This window comes from Eulemur rufifrons, chromosome 8 (genome assembly GCF_041146395.1).
Source record: "Eulemur rufifrons isolate Redbay chromosome 8, OSU_ERuf_1, whole genome shotgun sequence".
NCBI classification, from domain to species: Eukaryota; Metazoa; Chordata; class Mammalia; order Primates; family Lemuridae; genus Eulemur; species Eulemur rufifrons.
The window spans coordinates 87,921,841-87,949,697 of record NC_090990.1 but is presented as its reverse complement, the minus strand read 5'-3'; the positions used below and the strand labels follow the sequence as shown (position 1 = coordinate 87,949,697).

The 27,857-nt window shown below is 47.4% G+C and overlaps 1 protein-coding gene across 2 annotated transcripts in view; it reads left to right on the top strand.

Annotated features, from left to right (window-relative positions):
- The window catches only part of ASTN1 (astrotactin 1), a 308,529-nt gene that overhangs the window by 267,497 nt on the left and 13,175 nt on the right, over window positions 1-27,857 (top strand). For both annotated transcript variants that reach the window (XM_069478389.1, XM_069478388.1), the window contains exons 17-21: window positions 4,673-4,941; window positions 10,604-10,737; window positions 14,358-14,509; window positions 15,571-15,706; window positions 21,657-21,757. In XM_069478389.1, coding sequence (XP_069334490.1) covers window positions 4,673-4,941; window positions 10,604-10,737; window positions 14,358-14,509; window positions 15,571-15,706; window positions 21,657-21,757 — 792 coding nt within the window. The remainder of the gene's footprint in view (window positions 1-4,672; window positions 4,942-10,603; window positions 10,738-14,357; window positions 14,510-15,570; window positions 15,707-21,656; window positions 21,758-27,857) is intronic.

The window sequence follows — 27,857 nt, the reverse complement described above, 5'->3', positions numbered from 1 at the left end:
CATGCAAGCGTTTGTCCAAGCAAGTCTATTAAAGTTCTGTTACTTGTGGGAGAGATCACAGGTAGGGGTGTAGAGTTGGCAATCTTCAGAATACAGCTTTGTTCTTTCTACTTGATTTTTTGAAGCTTTAGTAAGGGACCAGAGAACTGTTTACAAAGGCCTTGGTTTTGATTCTTTATGTTTGACTTTTTGTAAAAATCTAAATCTGTGGTTATGACTTAATATATTCACTCCAATATATTCATGGATACACAGATTAGATAGAAAAACAGATAGACCTAAACTAGGCAAAGATGAAAAAGACACAGTTCTGACCCCAGGACACTTGTTATGTCATACAGAGGTGGAGAGAGAAGTGGTCAGTGTATGCCCTGTCCTCTTTTTCCTAATTACTAATCCATTGCATTCTATTTTATTCGGGTCCCAGAAAGTATGTCATCACGGCAGGTCTGGGAGTTCAGTGTAACTCCAGAATGACCCTCTGTCCAAAGACATGATTAAACATCCTGCAAGACTGATTATAGCCTGGGATGGACAGAAATGTGAATTCACACAACTCCGGGACACCTGGCTGGAACAATAGACTGGGGTGAAGGTTGAGGGAGGTCCTGGAACGCAAGGTGTTGGTGGCTTCAGGGTGTGACCTGCTGTGACCGTGCTTCATTTGCAGGGTGTCAAGCCTTCTTTCCCTGTGGTGAGCTGTCTCCAAAAGCTGGGATCTGATTAGTTTGCATTTGATTTCTTTGCTGCCTAATGAACTGTCTCTGTAGTTCTAGCTGTGATGTCATTAGCATCTCATTGCCTTGAGCACCAGCTCAGGAAAGAGATTCTTAAGCAGTCCCAGAATCCTACAGGAATTGTACCAATTTACTTCATAACAACTAATTCGCCTTCATGACCTGTCAGTTTCCACCAGCAGAGCAGACCCTGCATGAGAATGGGTCACTCACTTTCATTGCCCTCATGTGCTCCGGAGCCCAGGTGGGTCGATATTACATGCCGAAGGCCATGGGCACATCCACAATGAGATGTTAAGCATTAAGATGCCCATATTCTCATACCATCATATTCTATTGGGGGAATTTATCCACTGTGTGCTGTAGGATACAGATTTAGCCTGAAGCAAATGGCATTTATTTATAGCAAACTGTATTTGCAAAATGCTTTGCAGTTTTAGGGTTGTTAACTACATTCCAGGTTGGATGTTCTTCTACTTGTAAGAAAGCGGAGTGTCTAACTGGACTCCAGAGCCTCCCCTGAGAGCAATGGGGTGAATTCAGCAAGCCCGGGTGAGAGAGCCACACCTGGGTATTCTTTATCATATGGCACCTTTGTCAATTATAAGCTTTTGAGATCTTAATTGTAGCTTATTTCTTATGTCCAAAGACTGGGTACTTACTGACATAGAATGTTTATTTTACTAAGAGACAGCACAGTGTCTCAAATCACTAGAGCATTTCTACCCAGGCTTTAGAGGGTAGAAGAGGGAAGACACACCAAAAAATTTGACCCCAAAGGAAATCAGGTGGAGTCTCTTCACAGCCGCTCTCTGCAAACAGACCTCGGCACCACCCACTCCATCGCAAGGGGAGTTAAAAGCAAATGTCAAAGATCGGACTCTCCGGAAGCTTTTAGGACCGGAACTACTCTCACTTACCGCAGACGTGATGGTTATAGGTGCTCTTTTTGGGCTAAGGGAGATTTATCTGGGCTTTCACCACTGGACTCCATCATTTTAAAGAGTATTTCCCAATTGTCTCTTTAACTGCACATAGGAAATGCATTTCTTCTTTGAAAAATCTCTCTCTCACACGCATCCCTATTCTTCGCTGGAACCTGAATAGATAGCTTTTGGGAGCTCACTGCTCGTTACTTCCGTGTAAATCCATCTCCTCTCCTGCCTGAGGAGGGGACCAGAGGGCAGTTGGTCTTGGCCTCCAGCAGGGCCCTTTGTACGTGGACCTGAAGATTGTCAGGAGGCAGAACATGGGATTCTGAATGAAAACGAGGGGTTGGGGGCTCTACCATCCTTTTCTGCATCCTTCCCATTCCTCTCCCCTCTCTCCTCCCTAACCTCGCTAAGTATCCAGGGCTGAAGGATTTGGAGGGGGATTCGCCGAATCCTGATTGTAACTGGGATCGCCAGGAAACAACAGCAAAGGGAGCAGCCCTCAAATGTTGCCCCGGGTCGCACATCCTAGCGCGCGAGCTCGGGGCGGGGAGGGCGCAGCGCCCCCCGGTGGCCGGCCCGGTCCGTCGGACCCGAACGCCCTGGGTAACGAGTGAGGGGGGTGGGGAGCTTTCCTGGGTATCTGGGGATTAAAGGTAAGAGAAAGGGAATTTGGTGGCATGTTACTTGCCCTTTGAAGTAGCTTTCACTCCACGTTAAGGATATTGAGGAAGGGGTTTTATTTTCCCTTAATTATCCTGTCATGACCTATGTCCGTCACTCTGTATTTTTTCTCCTTAGGATAAGTGTGACGGCATTGTTTTATCCTTTAATGTTGTATTATCCAATTGAAAAAATTGTAGCTCCACAACATTTTTAAAGGTAACCATCTGTTGCTTTTCCATTAGTTTATTTTCCGGGGTGCCAAAGTGGTCACCTGAGTCTTGTCTTGTCGCTCACGAAAGTCGTTTTAGACTTAATATCCCCATCTAGCGGTCGTTTGTGGAAGTTCTTTTCCCAGCCTCTGCCGCACCTATTCTCAGCGAGGTCGCTGCGGGCTGGGGAGGAAGTGCATCCGATCCTAGGGCCCGTAAGAGACCCTCACGCTCTCTGGCAAGGCTTGCATGGCAAAATTTCAAAAATTTCCTTCTGAAAAGAAACTATATCTTTACTGATGGGGGAGATTTTATTTACTTTCTCAATGAATGAAATCACACCAAAGATCCAAAGACCTCACCCAACTCCCACTCATTGCTGCCTGGTCCGGTCAGCGTGTAGCATGCTGAAGGCCTGGCCCAGGGCTGGATGAGGAGAGCCATGGGCCAGCTGCGGCCAGTTTACTCCAGCCGTGGGGTGGACTGAGCCGTATACACCTACTGTCAATACAGACAGACCCGTGGGTGAAGCTATTTGGGGTCTAGTCTTAGTTGCTGCCATCCTACTAGGATTTGGTGTGTGCAGCTGTGCAGCTCTCTTGTAACCTATGAAGGCCTTGAACTCAACTCTGGGCACATTATTTAATAAAATGCAAAGGTGAGATAAATTGTATACCATATTTATAGTCACTGAGGAAGTCCTTTGCCTTAGCGCGCAGGAGGAGTCCCATGTTGATGGGGCTCTCGGGTAAAAATGCCCCGTGGCATGATGATGGTACTCCCCTGGGAAGCAGCAGTGCCAGAATGCCTCATGACATTTCCAAACGGGCTCACATTGCATAGCAAGCAAGAGGGAGGAGAGCAGAGGTCTCTCTGGACTCCAGAAGAGAACCACTGGTATGAACTCAGTGAGTCCACATCTCATAGTCACCTTCTGGAACCACTTTGCAAATCCTTCCAACCAGTTGCCCCAAATATCCAGACCATCAGGTATCGCATTCTTGACGATCTGGACCAAGAGGACCAGAGTGAATGTTCCGTATATGCCCATTATTTCCAGAAGCCCAGCGGTCTCTCTGAAATTGTTTCATGTTCAGGACTAAAACTGTACCAAAAAAGCTTGAAAATCTCTTAAGAAACCCAGTGCTTTTAGTCACAAACTCTACTTCTATCTTCCTTTCGAATGAATAAATTAAATGGAGAATCATGAGGACTAGAAGAGAAACACCAAGCAGTGCTTTCTTGTATAGGGAACAAACTATTATTCTCTGTTGGATATTTCTCATGTTTGTCACCAAAAACAGACCAAGAGCTTCTTTACCTTTTACACATCAAACAAGAGTGATTCGGACCCATCTCTCAGGCTTTGGAGTGAAAGTCATTTTGAAAAAATCAGAATTCCCTCCCCATCTCCAGTACGTTGATTGATAATGAAACAAGAAAGTCCTGTTCTTCTTCTTCTATGATCTGGAGACTTGGGAATCAGACAAAAGTGAGTTCAAACCCCAGCTCTCACAATGTACTAGCTGTGTGACCTTGAGGATCTTGGCCTTACTTTCCTCGTCTGTAAAATGAGTATAATGATAGAACTTCATACAGACAGTTATTGTAATGGTTAAAGGAGATCTTGAAGGGATCTCACCTTTGTAGTACAGGCTCCATAAACCTTGGCTATATTTATGATTGAAACCATTATGACAGTGATTTGACATGTGCTAGCCACTGTGTTATGTGCTTTAAAAACATTTTGCCATTCATTTATTCCACAATGCTAGAGGTTGGTACTATTAATATCTTCACTTTATAGAAGAAGAAACTGAGTCGTAGAACAATCACTGTTGTTACTGTTTGTGTTCTTGGTGATGGTCATCAGCACAGATCCTGCAGAAGCTTCCTTCTGAGAGGATCATTCTCAGAGAGGAAACAACCTGGAAGAGCCATCCCCAACTCTGTGGGTCACTGGGACGGTGGGTGACTCTAAGTTGCAGGGAAGAATCACATTCTTACCCCCTCAGTGGCATTTTCTGACCTCTTAAGGATTGGATCTCAGGACCCATGGGCCATGAGGTCATGCTGGTCCTTGGTCTTCTGAATCTCTCACTCTTTCTTTTCATTTTGTGTCTGGCAGGCAACTCCCCATCCGATGAGTCAGAGGAGCGAGAAAGAGACCCCAAGGTGCTGACATTCCCAGAATACATCGCCAGCCTGTCAGACTCTGGCACCAAGCGTATGGCAGCTGGAGTCCGCATGGAGTGCCAGAGCAAGGGACGATGCCCCTCGTCCTGCCCCCTCTGTCATGTGACATCCAGCCCTGACTCCCCCGCTGAGCCGGTTCTGCTGGAAGTGACCAAAGCAGCCCCCCTCTATGAACTAGTGACCAACAACCAGACCCAGAGGGTAAGAGGCCTGGGACACTTGGCTCCTAGAGACATAAGCAACAATAGAGGGCTTTCCAAATGGCATGACGAGGTGACAGGGCACAGTTGAACGCCGTGCTAGAATATGATAGTGAGACATTTTGTTAAGCTGATCCAGGGATCTAATTTGCTTAGATTTGCATGTTTGCATTTTAAGTCAAAATCATTGCATCCATAACACCCTTGTTGATATGATTTAAGAGTCACAACTGAGTACTCATGTAGGACTTTGAGCAAAAAGAGCTGGAAGGAAGTAGGTAGACAGGGAGGTACAGCGTTTTCAGTCATCACAGTCATTGTTCAGAGTCCTCATGCCTTTGGGACAGTCATGGAAGGAGGTCTGGCTCTGTCTCACACCTGTGGACATGGGAGGTCAGCCAGCTCCCCTAGCCGAGCCCCATGCCGGGACCAGCCACCTCCAGACTAGAAGGAGCACATCAGGCCCACTTCCCAAAGAGAAGGGTCTGGCAGCCCTGGCCTGGAGGGGGTTGGTTTTCTGCCCATCACTGTGCTCCAAGAACAAAACAGCACATCCACACAGATCCCTCTGCCTTTTATTATGCTGCTAGGTCATGACATTCCCCAACCACTCCTCCTTGGCCTCTGCCACTCCCTTTGCAAAGAAGCCAGGAGAGAATAGATGGGGCCGAAAGGAGAAGCTGGGGAAAGGTGGCGGAGGCAGCGTCTCAGCTTGTTTCCCAGCTCTCTGACCTGCTCGAGGACAAGGCCATCAGAGTGAGTCAAGACACACAACAACGACAAAAGAAAAACAAGGGCACTCCAGGTGTGGGACTTCTGAGACTATCGGCAAAGGCAGCTTTGGGGACAAGATGTGGCAGGAGTCGCAGCAGTGAGCTGCTCACCTGCCTGAGAGGGGGGCCCATCCAGGTGGGGTGATAATTGCTTTCTTTCCTCTCCTTTAAGGAACACCTGGTGTGTCACAGTTGGTTTCATAGGTAGTGCTCAGACCGACAGGAGGGATTTGTGTGTGTCTGTGTTCCTCTCGCCAATCCGCCTCTGCCACAGAGATTTCATTGAGTGTTTGAAAATAAAGGTTTTCACAAGAACACAAAGATAAATTGTTTCTGTGGCCCACAGATTCCTCTTCAGTTTGACAGAGGTGGCTATGGGAAGAGGATTTGAAGAGAAGACACCACCACAGGAGGCGGGGCTGGAAAGGATGCTGAGGAGGGACATGGGTCACTTTGGAGACCCAGAACTGCAGTGGCTTTAACCCAATGCCTGGCCCACCCTTACCTGCACCATATGGTCTCCTGTGAGCATCCAAGGCTGCTGCAGCTGATACCCCAAGAGCTCCTGAGCCACTTGCCTTGCAGCAGTGGGGTCAGAGAGCTCATGCAGGACTGCCCTGCAGGGCGAGTGTGCAGAGCTGCAGACCGGGGCCCAGTGCGAGGAGAGGGCATGCTGTCCGCACTTGCTGCCGGGGTCTCCAGCACAGTGAGGAAACCGAAGGCAGTTTGTCTCCAGCAACCCCCTCCTTGCCACACCTCAGCTCTTCCCTATCTCCCTGCACCAGTCTTAAGAGTGGGTTTGGCAGAGGCTTTCCATTTGGCCATAGTTTGAACATTTCAATTTCTAAATACATGGACAGGGATGCCTTGGCTGGAATTCAGTCACAGCATGTTTCTTCCTCTGCTTTCTTCTTTAGATGTACTTTGTCTTCACCATCCTCTCTGTTTCCCTGTTTTTCTAATTTTGCCCTCTCTGAAGAGTGAGGATGACGAGTGAGATGCTAAGGAGAATCAGAGGGGGCTAAGTCATGATGGGGCAGTTCAGTGTGTGTTTCTTTGGGCCCATTGCTTAACCTCTCTTGGTCTCATTGTCCTCTTTCTGATAATCTCTGAGGCTATATTTCAGTCTCATCTGTGATTATGGTAAAGAAACAAATAGGTCAAACCATATAACCAACCAGGTATCTCAAACCCAACAAACTTGAACTCACCATTTTCTACCCCAAACCCAGCCCATCGTGCCCTCATCCCAGGGAATGGTACCATCTTCCACGAAGTTGCCTGCGCTGGAGACCAGAGATGCTTCCTAGAATATCCTTGTCATTCCCAACATCTGTCTCATCATCAAGACCTACAGATATCTCTTGAATCATCTTTTTTCTATGATAGCCCTGTCACAGCCTAACTGTTTCAGCCATCCATTGTGATATCAGGTTACCATCTTCTTACAGTGGCCTTCTTGTGGATCTCCCTATCAGACCACCCAGAATTGTCTATCTAATAATAATGTGGACTTCTGGTCATTTGCCATCAAAGTAATTTAATGGCTCCACAGAATCTACTGAATACAGTCTAAAGTCCTTAGCATAGCATTAGAAGGCACTTTGTGATCTAATTTTGTCTTCACTTACATGGTTAGGTTGTTACCACTCTATACCTTATACTCTGTACTCCAAAATTTAACTCCTTGTACCTTCTCAAACAACACATTTTCTCTCCTGCATCTGGCCCTTCAGACTTCAAGCTCTCAGTCCCAGGAGGGTCCTCTCCCACATTTCTGCCACTGGCAAACTCTTACTTGTACTGTGTAGTACTTTGAGTTTCTGCCCAAACATCACCAGCCATCCAGAGCCCTCCCTTACTCTCGGTCAACCCAGGTATTCCTTCATGTAATTCCTATTGTGTGTGTACACACATCTTCTACAGCACACACCGTCTGTGATCATAGTTGTTTACATAGCTGCCTCCTCCCCTCTGGACCATGAGAAATGCCTAGCAGTGGTTGGTGCATAGTTGGTGCTCTCCTGAAGAAGTGAATGAGTGGATGAATAAATGGAAAAATGAATGGATAGATGAATTTGGCCTGAAATTTCAGCCATTCTCCTTAGATAAAAACAATAACAAAAATTGGACAATTTTATTTATTTTCTGGAATCAGGATTAAATCTGCTAACAAATGTGGATTCCTCATGCAATGCCTGGCATATTGTAGATACTAAAAAAAAAAAAAAAAAATGCAATTTCCTTTTCTCTTCCAAATTGGACCCTTATTCATCTTCTACCCTTATCTAACAGTTTGCAGTTACCTGTAGCCCAGGACTCAGAGAGTAGGAACTCTCATGGTGTGAATCAAAGGTGGAAAGTTAAAGCTTTTGAAGAAATGGTATTTAAAATGGTTGTCATCATAGGTGTTGGTCCTTACTTCTTTGCATTAAAAATCTGATCATGTTACTCCACTGTTTAAAATACTTTAATGACTTACCATTGCTCTTGAAATGTGACCCTGCCTTACCATGGCCCCCAAGGCTCTGTGTTCTACCCCTGCCTGCCTCTCACTGGCTGAGTGTCTCTTTGCCCCGCACTGTGTCTCTTCTAGACTAACCTTCTTCAGTTTATTTTAGAAGTCAAGTTTCATCTGGGCTTGCCATCTTCATATTGCCTTTTTTTTTTTTTTTTTTTTGCCTAAAATGCTACTCCAACTTTTGTGACCAAATAACTTTTGATGCATCCCCCAAAGCTCAGATAAAAGGTGCATCCTCATGGAGGCCTCCCCAAAGCCCTCTATAAGATTGCCACCCTTCCTTATCCCTCCCACCACCCTATGCCTTCAGCCTTTTCCTTTGAAGTCCTTAGCGCAGGTGTGGCTATTCAGTTATTTGTGTAACTTTTGTTTGTTTGTTTATTGTGTGACTGTAAGATTTGTGCAGACAAGGGCCATGTGTGTCTTGTGCATCACTGTGTGCTTAATGGTCAATGCAGTTAACCCGCCCCTTGTGGATGCTTACTGAATAATTGTTGATTGAAGTCTCCTTAAGGCAGCAGTCATAACTTCTTTTTTATTCTGCCTACCTCAGATAAACTCTTTTTTCCTAGTTTTAAACAATGCACCTTTTGATTTGAATTTGGTTCCTTCAGGCAAAAGCATACAGTAAGCACCTTCTGTGCACCAGGCTTTATGCCTGGAGCCAGTGGGTGCAGCTTTTGTTAAGAGTGCGTGATGGAAGGAGCCCAAGATGCCCAGTGAGTCATCTGGAACTGCCTCGTTCACTAGCCTGTGAACTGAGCAAGTCTCCTCACCTCTTTGACTCTCAGCTTCCTCCACTGTGAATCATGATAACTGTTTGTCAAAGTGTTAGCATCTGCAAGGGCCTTATAAATTATAAAACCCTGCACAAGTTGTAGTTACGATTGAGAATTGGTTCCCATTCCCTAGGGGCTCCCAATCTGGGGAGGGGGTTGGTATGGTCCCTTGTTCCAACTATTCTAATGCAAGGTGGCTTATATTCCTTACGTTCTGAAAGAATGGAACCTAGGATACTGGCTTTAGGTTGGATCATTTTGATTTTTGTAGAGTTACCTTTTTTTCCTTTCTTTTTCTTTTCTTTATTTCTTCTTCATTCTTTATCTACCTCTTCTCTCTCTCCTCTCTCTCTCTTTTTAATGTTTTGGTCTAAACTTTTCCAGGAGAGCTAGCTTTCCTTTCTCTGATTTACCCATGAGGGGTGCGTGTGCTGAGAGTAGAGTAGAGCAGAGAATCATAGGCAACAGTCTCAGCTGCAGATGCTGAGTTAACCCAGAGGGGAAGTTCTGACCATGGGCAGCTTGGACCAGCTGGGCACCCTGCAGCAGACCCCACCCCCCTTCCCCTGGGCCAGGATCAAGGCAGCAGGGCCCCACGGAGGGGTCAGCACCCCATCAGGATCACCAGGGAATCGCCCTGTTACAAGTTCTGTTACCTCGCTAGCCTAATTTTGTTCTTTTGTCCTTTATTTAATAGTATTTAAATATCTCTATGAAACCACTACATGCAAAGAATTCTGCCAGGCTCTGTGATAGTTACAAAGTTCTACATAAGACTCAACTCCGTTATTCAAAGACAATAATAATTGCAGCATTTAAAGGTGACTAATGTGTAGCAGGTGCTATGCATATCATTTCTTTTGGCATACATTATTCTATTTAATTGTCATAGCAACTCTATTAGGAAAGTGTTATTTTTATCTCATTTTGTCTTTGAGGAAACTGGGTTCATGTAACTTGCCCAAGGCCACAGGGCAGTAACCGGCAAAGCTGGAGCTCTCACCCAAGGCAGACTGTCCAGAGCATAATTCTTAGCATGTGTCACTTCTCCTGTTCATGGTCTGCTAAGAAAGAAACGTCTAATGCCCGGTCACAACCCAAGGTGGAATTGTGTAACTATCGTTTGCAGGACACAAGGCATGAGGGAATGCAAGGGGTTACTAGGACAGGGTAGGGAGGGCAGGCAAGGGTGCACAGAGAGGCATTTGGGAGGGGCTAGGTGCCTCTGAGCAGAGGGAAGAGTGGCTGCCTGGAAGACGAGTGGTAGAGAGGTCATTGTTCCTGGAGCCTGAGCTGTGGAATGATGCAGTGGAAAATGAGGGAGATGGTGGGTGGAATGTGACTTGCTTCCCAGGTGACAGGAACAAACTGTTGTGCTAAAGGGAGAGAGACAGCCCAGAAGTCCTACGAGGCTTTGGCTTCCCAGAAGCAATCTCCTGGAGTAATAATTTTAGATCCCCAAGTGGTGAAGTGGGGATACAACCTGGAAATCATTTTGGGTTATGCAGATCCTCGGCGCTCTGCCGCCTGGTTCTAATAGGCCAGCCCTGTCTTCCCAGCACTCACTCTTTTCCCTGCTCTCTCATGCAGCTCTTGCAGGAGGCCACCATGAGCTCTCTCTGGTGCTCAGGGACAGGAGACGTCATCGAGGACTGGTGTCGATGTGACTCCACTGCCTTTGGAGCCGACGGACTCCCCACCTGTGCGCCCCTCCCACAGCCTGTGTACGCTTCCTTTCCCTGCCTCTCTTGCATGTCTGCCTCAGCATCAACTTGCAAGCAAACACTGACTGTCTACTATTTGCAGATCAATAGGCTGGGTACTGGGGAACAGAAATAAGAGTATGACAAAGCTCCTTCAGGGAGCTTGCAATCTACCAGGGGAGGTAGGCATGCAGGTTGCTTCCATAGAAGAGATGATGTGATGAATGGAACAAGAGGCATTTAAAGAAAGTGTGAAGAGGGAATGGCCAAGTCTGAATTTGGGCAGTGATAAAGGCTTCATGGAGGAGGTGGCACTTGAACTTCTTGCAGGCAGAGAAAATAGGACAGCATAGCTAGAAGATAATTGTAGTAAAAGTGCTGTTGCCATGGAATAAGTGAGAGATCTGTACTGAGACCTTATCTAGACCAACAGCATAGCCACTTATCAAACACTTACTGGGTGCCGGGCAGTGTTGAGCGGTCAGATGCTGCCCATGTAATAGACGAGGAGGTAGATCCAAATGGATTAAAGAACGTTTCCAAGGTGACAGAGCAGGAAGCAGAGCCATGGCTAACAGCCACATTCTTAGCCATTATAGTACAGAGAGGATAAAACTGAGAGATGATATGGGATAGAACCAACAGGATTTGGTGACTGACTGATGGTGGGGGTGAGGAGGAAGGAGTAGTGGTGACTGAATGTGAGACTTATGCCCTCATTGGCTACTAAGATGAATGGGCCACAGATGAAAAAAAAAGGCACGAAAGGACATGCAGGTTTGCGGAGGAGGCCAGCTCCATGTGGGCTTGCCTTGGAATGATAGTGGGTTGTTCTGCAGAGATGTTCAGTGTGCAGAAAGACAGTCTGGAGCTCTGCACAAAACTAAACACTAGAGATAAGAAGATCTCCATCAGCACCAAAGAAATGAGAGATGCAGCCACAGCTATGGGAAAGGATGCTCTGAACAAGTATCAAGTGGCAAGAGCAGAAAGCTGGAGATGACCATTAGGGGGTGTCTGCATTTGAGGGGTAAAGAAGGTGGAGTGCTGCAGAGGTGCCTGAGAATGAACATGCCCCATTTCCTTCTCCACAGGGGAAAACTAAACGGAATTGGCCAAGCTGAGGGCCGGGACCTGAGACAGGAGCCCCTCTTGGCCTCTAATATGGCATTGGCCACAAGAGTGAAGCCACAGAAATATCATGACTAATAAAAAGTGCTGGTAGGACAAGCTGGAAGAGCATGAGCCCTTTGCCGGTAAGGCAAAGAAAGCCCGAAGCAAGAGGCAGGCTCTGCATCACTGGAGGGCTGAGTAAGCAGGAGCGAGGGACTGCAGGAAGAAACCAGCCAGTGGGAGGCTACCCTCTGGCCTGCTTCACGCAGGTGCAGGTGGGCATTAGAGAGCTAGGATTGGAGCAAGAAGGAAACTGAGGAAGAGGAGAATGCAATAGTAGAGTGTCATTACAAGCCAATGTCCTCTCTTGTCTGCAGTCTTCCGTCTCTGTGTAGGTGGTTTTAGATGCGCCATCCATTGGCTTCTTGCTCCTTATAGTCACGACTTGTGTCTTTTGAATTAAAAGAGAAGCAAGCTCACTGTTAATAAAAGTCATTTCATTTGTTAGAGAGGAAGCCACTAGGAGAACCTGGTGATATTAGGCTGATTGACCAGGTAAGAAAACTACCTTTGAAACCTAACACTGAAGCTATCAAACAGTTATCAGTTAGACACAAGGTCCAGTCATTATGTCCTAGGGCTTATTTAATTTCTAAACCTGCATTTACTAAATGTCATAGCAAAAGATCAAATGGGGCTAAATTTTCATAAACAGGAAATGAACATTAAGGACTTTACTTTTCTTGTCAATTCTGATCTCTTCCTTCAGTGGCAGACCTTAGTTTCAGTAGGAAATAGAAATGCACTCTAGTTTACACAAATCCATGTAATCATATACAGTGCTGTTTCTCAGAAGAGGCTGAGTTTAGTCATATTTTCACAGAAATTGAGTTCTCAGAAAGTCTTAAGTCTTCCTTACTTAAGCTTCCTAATGCTTTTTCTTCAAAATAGCACCCTGCATATGACTCTAATTAATGAGTTTGTCAATATCTGCACTGTTTTGAGTCTATTCCATCTTTAATGTCATATGCAAACTATTCACTCCTTCCTAGTAAGCCACTTGCAGAAGAGCATGTGGTTTGTATTATTTTCCCACTAGTTGAATTCCTTACTATTGCTCCCATAGCCTCCTATAATGTCTCGTTGAAGCTCTTATCACATATTATTCTAACTCATATGTATAATTCCATATTTCCATTGCCCACTAAGCTCCACAGGAGAAAGGGCTGGGGTGGACTTGTGCACCAGTGCATGCCCAGCACTGAGCACATCCTTACAAGTGGTGGGTGCTTCATTGATGTATGTTGAACTGAAATTGAAGATTGCAGATGGTTTGGTATGGTTCACTCACAGTATCTTGCCCAGTGATTCTCTGAGCCGAGTGGATTCTGTGAGCTGACTGATTCTGTGAGCCCAGTGGAGAGAAGGAGGGCCAGGAATGGGGGTGGTCATGAGATATGGGAACGAAGGATGAGGTGAATGGCAGGGTGCTTGTCAGGCGGGGAGGCTGGAGTGAGCAGGAACTGGGAAAATTCCCAGAATCCAGTGGTCTAGGAAGAAACAGCAAATTGGAAGCAGGAGGGAAACCTGAGACACATACAAGAAGTCAGAACAAGGCAGCGAATTGAAACCACTTGGACAGTTAGGAGATCCAGACCAGTGAATGTCAACAATAATTATTAAGTTTATACAAGGTACAAAGAGGCTTGAGATGGCAAGGCAAGACAGTGGTCAAAATGGACAACTTACAAAGAATGAGGAGACGATGAATTGGGAAAAGCAAGCAAAGACTGGAATCGGGGACCAGGGTATTCATAGACACCCAAGAACAGAGACAGAAACTGAATCAGAACCTGAGCAAGCAGGTGCTGATATCACCCAAGGAGAACTTGACATGTGGTCAACTTTTTGCCCAGGGAAGCCCCCTAACAGCATTACTTCCAAACGGAGCCTGTTCCAAGGCCCAGCCAGCCTGTGGCCCAGGGGAAATACAGGTTAGTACCCACAGCAAGAGGGGAAGCCAGGGTCCCCACCCCGCTGACCAGCAGGGCAAATCCTGATAATGTTACAGAAGCTAAAGTAACTGTGGCCTTACCAGTGCGAGGTTCTGCTGAACACCACTGTCAATAGGTCTTATATGGGCATTACATAGACATTCTCAGAATATTTTTCAAGAGGAAAGCCAGAAATTATAATATTTTCAAGCTATATAAAGTAATACTACCCCCAAAGCCCCCTCCTCTGACCCACGTAACATGCAGATATTCATTCATTTTTGCTCACCTACTTGTTTATTTACAAATAACAGTTGAGTTGCTAATGTATAACAGGTATTTGATGGATAAAACATAGATGTCAGAGGTCCTCAAGAACCTTACTATCTAGTGAGCAAGACCAGCCCTCAAAGAGATCCTTTTTGTAGTTGGTTAAGAGAGAAGAGTTTACGATGCAACACTTGAGAAGGTGACCAGTGCCCAGCGTAGATCATGGTTGGGTCCTCAGTTTCATGTTCTTTCTGTCTGCAACAGCCTGAGACTCTCCACGGTTTATGAGCCCAGCAGCACCCTCGTGGTCCTGGAATGGGAACACTCAGAGCCACCAATCGGGGTGCAGATTGTAGATTACCTCCTCCGCCAGGAGAAAGTCACTGACAGGATGGACCACTCTAAAGTGGAGACAGGTGAGCATCCTCTACTTCACGGGCTAGTCTTGGTCCAAGGTGGTAAAAAGTAAACAAAAGAAAAATGCACTGCCTCGTGGCTTTGCCCCAGGTCCTCAGTATCAGAGGGCAGTGCAGGAGGAGCAGGGAGAAAGGAAGCTGTTGTCTCTTCCAAGAAGCAACCATCTTGTCTGTTTAAGAGTTTTTTGCATGGTGAGCAACTGCACAAAGTCTTGTTTTGATTTTGCTTTTCTTTTTGTTTATAAAAGAGGTGTCCATTTCATTGCCTCTAGGCACATTCACAAAGGAACAACAATACAGTACACTAGTTATCCTAGTCCACATTTAGGAAACAATTCTCTGCTAACCACTGCCATGATTACAGAAAAAAAAAATTCCTTTGCTAATAACCCCCCTCCTGGCAAAAGCATGTGCCAACAGATGCCTTGCCCCATGTCCTGTCCTAAAGCAAACTCTGCTTTTATCAGGTACAGCTAGAAGAGGGAAACCTTAAAAGGGTGGAGACACTCCATGAAAAATGTTCCATGTTTTAGTATTTCACTGTCTACACATAGGAAATAACATAAATAATTCCTAAAACTTACACATGAGATGTGGTCAGCAGCAGAATGGTGGCATCCACAACCTAATTCAAGGCAAATAGCTTCTGGTGAACCTGTCACTGAGGCTTGGGGACATATGTAGCTGCCTTCAGGCACAGAGAACTGCCTACTCCTTCTGGGTCCCTTTCTCTATATGCACAGGTATTGCTAAGATATGGCAGTGACCACTGTTCTCTGTCCCTGCCAGAAACATTTTATGAAAGAGCTCACAGATGTGGTGTGTGCATCTTGCCTTAGTTGTTTCCGAACTAACTCTAGACAAATGGCTCTAAATTGATTGGTTAAATATGAAACAGCCAGAAAAGACCTTTCCTTCTAGGTCTCCTTTCTCCACCAGGAATTTGAGAAGATTGGGGACCAGGCAATTTTAGTGTTAAGTCCCATCAAGTTGATGCCATCTCCTCACTGCTTGGCCACTGCTATTTCTCACACCTTTTCCATTCCTTCCCCTCTGGGCAGAAACGGTGCTGAGCTTTGTGGATGACATCATCTCTGGAGCAAAATCTCCTTGTGCCATGCCATCTCAGGTGCCAGACAAGCAGCTCACCACCATCTCTCTGATCATACGATGCCTAGAACCCGACACCATTTACATGTGAGTAACACAATACACACCTGATTAGTGACTCCTTACCCTCGAAGTCCCAGGGCTTTGCACTGGTTTCTTGTTGTTACTCAAGTTCCCTTAGAGATCTGGTAAAAGTTGTTGAGTCTCCAAGGTCTTATCCCAATTGGCATTATAAAGAAACTTCTTGAGTGCGTAGGCATAGGAGTGGGAAGGTTCTTGAAAGATAAAACTGTCCTGTCCCTCAAGGAGTTTGCAACATAGAGAGAAACATATAAAAAACTAACTTTAACATAGGCAGAATGAAATCCATGTTAGATAGAAGAGCAAGGAGCATGTTGTAGAAGAGAGAAGAAAGAAGTAATTAATTCCAACTAGAGTGGGTATCATCTAAACTGGGCTGTGTAGAATTTCAATAGCAGAGTAATGCTGGAAAAGGCACACAGGCTCAGGAAAAAGCAAAGGCAAAAGCGAAGCAGCAGGAAGGTAAGTAGCAAATAGTCCAGAAGGGCTGAAGCAGGTGGTGAGTAAAAGCAAAAGGAAGAAAGTGAGACTGGGAAAATTGAATGAATGCTGAAATTCAGAGGAGACTATTAATTTTTTTTTTTTTTTTTTTTTTTTTTTTTGAGGAAAGGAGAATAGCAAGAACTCTGCTTTAGAAAGCTAACTCCAGTGGCATTGAAATAATTTATAGAGGCTAGATATGGTCAGCATTTTTCTGTAAAGAAAATACAGTGAACTATATCATGGCACTTGGAACAGCCCTATTCTGTCTGTGAACTCTCCCCCATTTTTCCCTGTGCTCTGGGAACCCTTGTAAAATATTTGTGAAGCAGAGATATAAAAGATGCCAAAGGAGGAGAGATAGTGATAGAATCTAGGTCATGATGGAAGAATCTGGGCGCTGAGGCAGAATTCATAGTGATGTAGTTCTGGGACCTTTTGACCCCATCGGTATGAAAAATATTTAACAGTTTACAGATCAGGTCACAAGAATAGAGCCAAGGTTTCCAGACTAAATCATTTCCATTTCCACAGTTAAAGAGTTCAAAGATGAAAAGCACTAGAACTTGGAGTGGCACTGATTGCAAGATGAACTTGGAGGCTCAGGCTGAATATCTTCAATATAGAAACGAGATGTAACTATGGGCCAGGCACTATGGAAGTAAAATACATAAGACAAGTGACATTCTGGCGGATCTGGACAGTAAATATAGACACAGGTGATAATACTGAGACCATGGATGTCTGCCTACTGTTTGGGTGATGGCACCAATGCCATAACCCTCATTAGCTCTCTTGATGCCACTGTGGCCCTTCATGGGGAGGGGAAAGGCTTTGGGAGTGCAGGCCACTTAACCTGCTGCAAGACGTCGCAAACTCAGTGAAACAGGAATTGTCATTTATAATAAGGGCTCAATACTCCCTAAGCTGTGACTAAGTTACAACTGGTATTACAGTTAGGAATCTTAGTTTCCTATGAGCGAGAGCCTGGCGTGGTTGTGTTTGGAGTGCCAGCTGTTACCCGCCCTGGCACCCTCCTCATATCGGCCTGATTTGGCTAAGTTTCTTGTCAAAGACTGAGGCCAGTACCTTCCTCCACCCCTGCTGTCCTTGATGATCTTCCAGTGTTGCCCTCCTGTGTCTTGTCGAACAAGAACTTTCAATGTTGGGTATTGAATTGGGGAGGGAGAAGCGGCCAGCCCCGCCAGGTGGCGCTGCAGATCACAGGACGAGGCCGAGCGGCCCGGCAGCGCGTCCTCCTGCTGAAGGGTCGGGGAGGCGGGCCGCCGAGGACGGCTCTGCTGAGAATACGGGCCCAGCCTGCTTTTGTTGCTAACCACCGAGTGACTGTGAGCAAGACACATTTTCTGCAGCTAAGTTTTCCTGCCGTGAGATGGGAGGGAGGCGGCCTCTGCTGACGGAGCACTGTGCGTGGCGTCTCTGAGCATCGCCGGGCTCCGCGAGAGCGGGGTTCAACAGTATGAGTGACTTCTCCAGCGTCACACAGCTCCTGGTTTGGGGTGTCCGCTTCCAGGCCTCTCCAGGTTCCCGTGGGGACCTGGCAGCGGGGTCTCATCGCCTCACGTTGCAGCATGGAGCTGGCTGCCCGCCTGAGACCCGCAGAGCCAGGGCTGCGCTTGGCTCGCTGCGTCTTTGTCCTGTGACTGCATCGCTCGGACAAGGGCCGCGGCACGGAAACAGCTCAGAGCCCCTCGCTGACAGGGATCGGAAAGTGTGCTGGTCCAACATCTGCATCCCACAGATGAGGACACTGAGGCCAGAGTGGGGAGGTGACCTGCCAGCTTTCCCGCCTTCCTCCCCTCAGCACAGCAGTGCTCACGGGGGAGCTGCTGTCTTTTTGGCAGTGACGGCACACAGGTGACTCCGGGAAAGGGAGCACAGTGAAGGGATCAGCAGAGACCGCCACGCCTGGGGGGGAAGCGGGAAGGCAGCAGACAGAGCGCCGGCTCTTGACAGGCGTTTTAAGGGTCTTCCATGTGACTGGAGCGTCAGGTCTCTGAGCCCGGACGCTGGAGCTGGGCTGGTGTGTGTCGCTGCGCAGGCACGCAGCCCGCTCAGGGCCGTCACCAAGTCTCTAACCACGAGCAGGACAGTCCCAGCCCTCAGCGGCGGAAGATGCCCGGGAGCTCTGGACGAGGCTGTGAATGTCCTTACACAGGAGCCCTCCAAACCGGGCGCAGAGCTTATCGCGTCTGCCCGGTAACCCCAGCTAACCCTCTGACTGTCCCAGGGGGGCTCGATGGTGGCAACAGTATTGCTAGTAATAAACGGAGAAGGCCTTCCCTAAGTGACCGCACGTGGCATTTCCACGTGAAACTGTGTGACAGGCTCCCGGGGCCTCCGTGGTGCATAGCTCAGCTGCTCTTTCAGGGCCGGGAGCCGCACTGTGGAGGAGTGGCTCTTAGGCCAAGCCCCATCCCTGTTCAGAAGGTTGTGTGAAGCATGTCCTTTCATAATACCTGCTTCCTATAAAAATAAAATATGCTATCAAAAATGGTAAGAGCTTAGGAACCTAAATTTTGCACTAATTGCCCCATTAGGGGAATGTGAGAATTAATGAGCATAGCATGTTTTGTCCCACAAACAGCTTAGCTGGAACTTACAGCATGACAGGCCACAAAGCAGAGCTGGGACAGCCTCGGGGGTGGGTCGGGGACTGACTGACAGGAAGGTCCATTTGACAACCAGTTTGGTACCTGAGACGCAGGACATTTCCCACCATAGTCCAGGGAAACAGCTAGAAATTAAAGATCACGGATTAAATAAGGGTGGGCTACAAAAGGTGGCTGGAACCCAGCCATAGACAGTCTAGGGCAGGTGACCCTTTAAGTACTGGCAGGCGGCATCAGGTAGCCTGTCTGTGGGTAGCCAGGCTGCAGCCCTGCCTTCCAAGGCCTCACACGGGGCTCTGGGCAGCCGACAGGGAGAGCCAGAGCAAGGTGGGACACACAGGGGCCAGGGCACCTGACAGGCCGGTCTTGGTGGTGGAGAGCAGGCCTGGGCTCAGACACGAGGAATCACATGCGCAGCCTGCGGGCAGGCCCTGAAGGCAGAGGGGGAGCCAACTGTGGGGGCCAGGGCACAGGGCCAGGACCGTGCTGGCCCTAGAAAGTCAGCCTGGGGGAGAACGAGGCTTTGTATCTCCTGACTCAGATGAGAACTGACTGCTGGAACCAGGCTCAGGGAAGACTCTTCCAGAAAGACCGAGTGACAGGGCCCTATTTTTGGAATCTCTAGCGGGAGAAGGGGACATACTCAGGCCGCTAGAGGACGGTTCTACCAAGATTTGTATGACATTGTAAGTCTTCAGGCTTCCTCACCTCCAACTAAATGGAGGGAACACCGGTGTGAGGAGAAAGTTTGTTCCCTGTGGGAATCAGACCACCAGGTGCAAGTCTGGAGTCTGCCCTGTGGGACCTCTGGGCCCATCCCTGAGGACCTCAGCTCAGGTGGCTTAGGACAGATGGGCAGAGGAGGAAGTTGGCACCTGACCTGAGACTGGATTATGGGATTGGACTCAGAAACAGAGCTGGCTTTACACAGGGCTGATCAGATGCAGGGTTCGGTGGCCTCAATCACAGTTCTAGAAACAGCACCAAGAAGCTGATAAGGCACGTCGGGCCAGATGATGGAAGTTTCCATGGCTGCCATCGCTAGGGGTCCAGGCTGCTACTGGGAAGCTGTGTGGGGGTGGGTGCCAGGGGCCTGCTCAAACCTTGGAGGAGAGGCAGGGTGGGGTGAGCACTGTGCAGGTTCCTGGGTTTCGGAGCAAGGTCAGGGTGGGGTTTAGCACCAGGCAAGAACATTGGTCAGAACACAGGAGCAGGCTCGTGGTGGGAGACCGGTGCAATGGATTGAACCACCTTGTGCAGGTAGGAGGGGAAGCTGAGCACCTGGCCCTGGCCCCACAGCGAGGAGGGAGGCTGGGGGAGTCCTGTGGAGTCCAGCAGGTGTGGTGTGGTCTGCCGCCCTGAGCCTGGGCCGCTCAGCACACTCTGCGTCCTCAGGGTTCCTGGCAGGATGGAGCCTCTCTGGGTGAGGCCCCCATGAGTCCAGCCTGAGGATTTGGGGAAGCAAGAGGGAGGAAAAATGGCATCTTGGGGTGCCCAGGCTCTCACACTGACCATTCTTCGGGTGTCAGTGTGAAGGAGGGAGTGGTGGAGCCAGGTTGTCTATTCTCTGTTGAGAGAAACACACATTTCTTGGCAGAATCATTAGGCAATTTCTATTTCTTTTCTATTTCACCAGTTCACCTGTTTCAAGCCCAGCTGACATTTGCCACTCTGTCTTGGGGTATCTCCCTCCCTTTCACCTCTCTTCCTCCCTGTGACTCCGCCAAGAGGAAAGAAGATCCATATTTGCCAATAAATGCAGCCTCCTGTGGCAGCACAGCAGGAAGGAAAGTGACAGGAAAGGCAGCCTTAATGATTTCCTTTAGGCTGACGGGGCTGCTTACCAGAGCCCTGGACACACAGACACCAGAGCTGATTGCCACAGTTATGCTCAGATTCCCCCTGAAGAGCAGCACCCAGAGTGCCTCTTTTCCTCTCCATGCAGCTCAAGAACCCAAGGGCGGAGTTTTACCTTCCGCCCTTGGGTCTGAGAGCCAGATTTCCATCCTCTTCCTGGGAGGGCTCTTAGAATCTTATCTTCACACTGTTGGGGGATCACGATGTTTCCACTCTGGATTCCTGGTCTGCAGTGGGTAGTGTCTCAGGGGGGCACGGGAGCTGCATGTAAGAGATGAAGTGTCTGGCCACGGGCAAGCCAAGAGACCCTCTGCTAGGGCTGCCTTGCATCTCACTTTAAAGAAGGAAATTGTCCTCTGTCCTTTCCATAGAGGTATCAACTGAGCACAGGACAGAACAGAAGGGAACTAATGTGATTTACGTGGTGTCATGAATCATATTATGATCCAGGTCTTCCTGTGCGTTGTTATCTCATTTCATCCTCACAATGACTTACAAGTAGTCTTACTGTCCTCTCATCTCTGTCTTACAGATAAGAGAAAATAAAGCTCCCAGGAGTTAACTGTAACTCCGTATGGCTTCAGACTCAAGTTCTGACCATCTGTTTCCAAAGATATGTACTCTTTCCCTCAGCTCAGCGGTTGCCAAAATTGAACTGGCCTCAGCATCACCTGGATGGCTTGGTACAGCACAGAGTTCTGGTCCCCATCCCCAGAATTTCTGATTCATTATGTCTGGGGTGGGGCCTGAGAATTGTCACTGCTCACAGGTTCCCAGGTGATGCTGGTGCTACTGGTCTTCAGACCCCTTGCAGAACCAGTGCCCTATGCCCTGGTGCTTTCTGTCATGCAATACACCCAAGACAGCGAGTTACAACCCCAGACCCACAGGAAGCAGTGAGAGGCTCGAGGCTGCATGCTTTCTGCTCGGCTTGGTGGCCTGCAGCCACACTGTCTGATAACCATGCCCTTCCCTCTCCTGGCCAGGTTCACGCTGTGGGGAGTGGACAACACAGGGCGACGCTCCAGGCCAAGCGATGTGATCGTGAAGACACCGTGCCCCGTGGTGGACGATGTCAAGGCCCAAGGTGAGAGACACTGAGATTAGCAGAGCCCACAAAGGGGTGCCCAGGGCCCCCCTTGCTGTGAGAAAAGAGGGACCGAGGGAGTCAAATGGAACAACCTGCAGTTCAGTAGGGAAGGGGACGGATTCAAGGCTGAGGACAGAAGCATTGCCTTTCCAGAAGGCCTTCCCAGCCTCCGCCCTCTGGCGGAAGACTCATTGTATCCCATCATTCCACATGGTCTGTAAGTCAGGGAGCCAGGGAGACCCCCAGCGTACATGGCCGTACACTGGGTGCTTAGTATGTAGTGAACTACCTGTGACCTCTGCTTTCAGCATACTGATGGGGGACACTTACTCTATTGGTCTTTGTGTATCTGAAAAGTTATTTTGAATTAAAACATAGCAAGGCTGCAGATTTGGAATAAATTGCTAAATCACTTCCTCCCTAGCAAAGATGCATCATAATCTTTAATTCTGTATTTTGGAGTTATTGTGGGACAGTTCTTTGGGAAAGAATTGTCCTCTTCAGTACAAGCCCCCCGCCCCATGCCAGGATTGGACCTTGCTAACGGGGAAGAGGTTGGCTTCAGCCGACGGCCGTGCACAGCGGGCTCACCTCTTCCTCGTGACCTTCCTTGGCTGGTCTGGGCATCGTCCTCTTGTCTAAGTTTTTTATATCCCGTCCACAACCGGAAGTTTTCCATCGTGGTCGCCACTTCTACAGGGCTCCAGCACTAATTAAAGTGATCTGATCTACCACTAACGTGGTGGACTTGAACTGATAACGTTTGTACAGTAACAGAGACATTGACGGATGCTGGAAGTTTAGGTTGTGCCAGTTTCACTAACAGAAATATTGTGGCCGAGCTGCTTTGCTGACACCCCTCAAATCACCTTGTATGCAGCTCTTGAATCCAGTTGTATCGGATTGACCAGGAGGGATGTAATCCCAGAATGTTCAAGGGGTGACACCATGATGATGCGAAGCTACAGGGGAAGAGTGACCTGAACCTACTTTATTTCAAACCACTGATCTTGTAGCACTGTACAACTTCTGAAAGGATTTTCACACTTAATCTGCATGGCATGTTAAGGACATGGTTATTTTCAACACAGACATCTGATCTTATCAAGGGCCCTTCTTAAAACTTTAATAGATTGCCATTTCTCTTGTGACAAAAATACTTAACAGGAACATTAGGAAATAAATGGAGTGGCCCCTGCCCACTTCTCTAGAACCTTCTTGCCAACTCCTTTGTTTGGTCTCTGCATTCCAGCCTCACTGCCTTCCTTGTGCCTCCAACACCATTACCACTTCTACCATGGGGCCTTTGCACATGTCGGCCCCATCACCTAGAATGCTCTTACTCCTTTCAACTAATTAACTCCTTGCAGTCTAAAGATCTCAGATCAAGTGTCCCTTCCTCAGGACAGAAGGGGGCAGGAGCCAGTGTTAGGCGTACTCACAACACCATGTTTCCTTCCTTCAGAACATTCATCTCAGTTTGTTATTGTAATGATGTGCTGTGTCCGCCTACCTCACTAGACAGTGAGCTCTGTGAGACCAGGGGCCCAGTCTCTTTTTGGCCACTACTCCGTCCCCCAACACCTGGAAGGCATCAGGGCTGACTGACCAGTTGCAGAAGAACCTCGCCTCTGGAGTCAGCAGCCCACATTCAAATTCCTGCTTCACCATCAAATTGCTTGATCTTGAGCAGGTTACTTCACCCTTGCCTCAGTTTATTCATCTGTTAAAGGCAGGGGTACTCTAGCTAATAAGGTTCCAGTGAGATTTAAATGAGTTAATCAATTTAAAATAGTAAAAAAAGAAAAAAGTGCCTGGCACATAGTAAGTGCTTAGTAAATGTTAACTACCATTATTATCAATAACCAAGCATAGATCTTGCCCTCTAATAGGAACTCAGTAAGTATTTACTGAATGAATAGCACATCCCACCCATTTTACAGATGCATAAACTGAGACTCAGAGTACAATAAGGAAGGTGACTAGGGTCACCAAGCATGTCACAGAACCAGCACTCACACTCTTTATATGACCCCATTCCCATTCTGTCCACAATGTTACCATCAGATATTTAGAGGGTTATTATGCAAAAGACTGAAAGTATTTCCTTTGTCCCTGAATACTGATGAAGAAGAAAAGGCTTACATTTTAAAAGACTGTTCAAGTTAGATACAAAAAATCCTCCCTTGCAAGGCTATTAGTGTCTGCTGGGACATTACAACAGAATGGAGACCTTTATGGGGGACATATGTGCTTCACTCTGGAGTGAGTCCCGCTGGCTTATAGCTTATAGGGTACGAACTGAACCACTTTTGAAGTGCTCTGCAATTTCTAGCTGATGCAAGCAGAGTCTGGGGTTGAAAACTCTCAGATGAGAGACTGACTGGAAAAGACTCTTATTTCCTCATCTGCTGATTTCTTACTCTAAGCCAGAGAGAAGCAGGTGATGGGAAGATGTGTCCATTATGTCTGTGTTGGAGAGTTTGCTGGTATCCTTGCAGGTAGCAGCAGCCACCTTGCCGTTACTAATCAGGGAGGTGGATTAACAGGTGGAAGGGATGCAGCATGATGCTATCTGCAGGGGTGGATGTGTAGAAAGCAGCTCTAGAAACAAGAGTAGCCAAGGTAGGGAAATTTGCCAGAGACAGACCACTACTCAATTTTCTCTGTCGGGCTCGTCTGGGTCACTCTAGTCCCACACAGAGTATATCAAGATGTGCTCTGCCTGCTGGTGCCAGGAGAGAGTTTCTGACATCCCCACAGACCATCTGGGAGCCCAAGAGCCAAATTAGTGCAGAGAGAATGCAGTAACACCCCAGGTCCTATTAGCCTTCAGCCAGGAAGGTGTCCTGCATGGGCTAAATCTGGAAATTAATGAGTTAGACTAATTGAGGGTATCCTTGCAAATTAATACCGTTCTAGCAGTTCTCCTAAAAAGCCATATGCTTTGCCTTTCTCAAGCCAAGATGGTGATCATAAGTATAATCATGATGTGCTCACGTCTGAGTATAAATCTAATAACAAACGGGAATTATTGTTTCAGTGACCCAGAGCATGGCTTCAGCTCCTAATTATCTACCTGGAAGCCAGACCTTTATATGAACATTTTTCCGAAGCAAGATAGTTTCGATGAAGAATTTTACCACATCGTGACACCAAAGGCACTGTGGAAATAAGATTCTACCAATGTTTTGCTGAAACAAAACAGCCTTCCCCCAGCAGGTGCAAGCTCGTGTCAGTGACACAACCAGCCCGGCTGGGCGGTGGGGGGGGCAGGTTGGGATGTGGCTTGCTGAGGGTTCTTCGTGAAGCTTCCTTAAGGGGAGGCTGGTTCCCACGCACCCTGCCCCGGCATCCACCCTCCCTCCCTGACGCCAGACGTAAATATGCTTCCACTCCTTTGTGTGCTCCTTCCACAGGCTTTTATCCAGCCCTGCTGTTACATATGCTGAAGAAACTGTTATGGTCTGAGATGCGAGAAATGACCACCTAAAGACCGAATTGAGCCAAATCAGGAGTCTTTATTAGCTGGCCAGCGACTACCCTCTGCACCGCCAAAGGCGGCACAGAGAGCAGCAGTCAGCCTTTGAAACAGAAAGTTTTTATATTGTAAGTTTGTGGGTGGAAAATTATTAAGATTGAGCAAGGACATGTACAAAAAGCCTCAAGTAAGAGTTATATCATTTTCTTATCTTTGATGTAACAGGATCTGGGCAGTTTGGGCTCTGGGCCATATTTTGTTCACACAAAATGTGGGGGTTATAATTGCTTCATGCAAAACTTGGGGGCTGTAATCATTTTATGCAGAACATGGGTGTTGTAGTCACTTAGGAGTTTCTGTGTTGGGGGTAGCAAGCAGGAGCAAGTAGGTTTTACAGAAGCAGAATGGTAGATTAATGATTTTTCAGCGCGAAACTCAGACTCTAACAGAAACAAAACTAATTAGACTAAAAATCTGTTTTCAAGAAGGTTACAATCAGATTTCATGAATTTATTAATTTCTCCAACAAATATTAAGCCCTTACTGCATACTTCTTCTACGCATTAGGAGCAAACCCCCTGCCTCATGGAGACACCAACAATAAAAATAGTAAAACATATCATATTTCAGATAGTGATACATGTTACGGAAATAAATAAACAGTGACATGGGATGGGAGGTGCAGAAGGTGGAATTTTAACCAGAGTGTTTGAGGAAGAAGGTGAAAGGAGAAGCCACACAGACATCTGGGGGTAGATGCTTCCAGACAGTGGAGAAGCAGCACAGAGATTCTTGGCGTGTAGGAGGAGGATGAGGGAGGGTGGGAGGCAGAGGAGCAGCAGAGCAGCTCCACGGGGACGATCCCATGGCCTGGTCGTCAGGACAATGGACTCACCTGGCGTTGGGATGGGAAGCCTTGGAGGACTATGACTAGGGGAGGGACATGGGGGGACTTAACGTTCTGCAGACCATTCTTCCTGCTGTGTTGAGAGCAGATGCCAAATGGAGGGTCTAAGGCAGGAGTGGGGGGGCAGTTAGAAGGCCGTGGCAATGCAGAGGAGAGATGACGTTGCTCTAGACCTGCATGGTGGTGGCAGAGGTGATGAGAAGTGGCTGATTCTCAATTATTTTGACAGCAGCACAAAAGGATTTGCCATGGCTTGGATGTGAAGTGCGAGAAGAGTCAGGTCAGTCTGACCGTAGGTTGTGAACAGCGCTGTGTGGAGGGATGGGCAGAACGCCCTGGGAACATGAGCCAGCTCGCCACAAGCCTGGGTGGGCAGAGGAAAGTCAGAGGAGAGGACAAGCTAGGTGAGAGCACATGTGGGTTAGGACAGGTAGGGAAGGAGGCAAATTCAGGGCTGATGCCTGCGGTGAATGCAGGAGCCAAAGGACTTGCTTGTCCATCGTTGGAGAACAGGTTGAACAGCAGCAGTAAGAAGCATAGAGCTGGGAAAGGAGGCTGTGTTTGTAGGATGTGATATCGAGATTTACAATTTCAGAGATAGAGCAATTATCCACCTTTGGGAACTTGGGTTTGAGTTTAAATCTAATAATTTTTTTTTAAGAATATTATAGAGGTACAAATGCTTTGGTTACATAAATCACCTTTGCACTGCCTGAGCCCAGCCCCCAGACAGCGTGCACCCCACCCATTAGGTGTGAATGATGGTTAAATCTAATGATGATGATTGGCTTTTGGTGGTTAGAGGTCACTTTTGCCCTGGAGTCACTCCTCCCATTTAATCAGACTGTATTCCCCAGTTCCTTGGACTCAGGTGTTTTAATCTTTCTCTTAGTCTTAGTCTGTCTGTCTGCCTCTCTCTCTACCTGTCTCTCAGAATTGGGGGAAAGCATGCTTTAGTAAAAACTGGTAATAATAAAAAAATAATACCTACCATTGTCCTACTTACCACCTCACCCTCCTTATTGCCGACCTTCTGGCCTATGTGCCGCGCACTGAGCCTGGGGGCCTCTCGGTGTTGTGTGTCCTCTCCCACCTGCCCTTCCCCGGGTGCCCACGGCTCAGCCCCTCCCCTCTGCATGTGGGGTGTCCACTCTCCAACCACACCTGCCATGACCACTGCGCCCCCACTTGGCCCTCCCAAACTTCCTTCTCCTGTTTTATTTCCCCCCACTTTCTAACACACTATATTTTACTTATTTATTATGTTTATTGCCTCCCTGGCTGTCTCCCATCACTAACTAGACTGTAAGTGCTGTAAGGAAGAGGATTTTTGTCAGATTCTCTCACTGATGTAGCCCGAGTGCCTAGAAAAATATCAGGCACACAGTAAGCACTTGAAAAAAGTTTTACTGAATGAATGAATAAACGTGAACTTACTATAGACATTGTGCTAATGAAAAGTTTTACATTGAATATCACTTTTATTCTCACAATAATCATGGAGGGTGTATATTATTAACTGTCATTGAACAGACAGGGAAACTAACACCCAGAGAGTTTAAGTAACTTGTCCAAGGCCACACAGCTAGTGTAGTGGAATCCAACTCCATATGATGCCCTGGTACCTGTTCTTAACCATATCCCTGGAGTTGAGAGCCTCAGTCCCAACCCTATTCATTTATCTTGCTGCCTGTGAGGTCTCAGTTCCT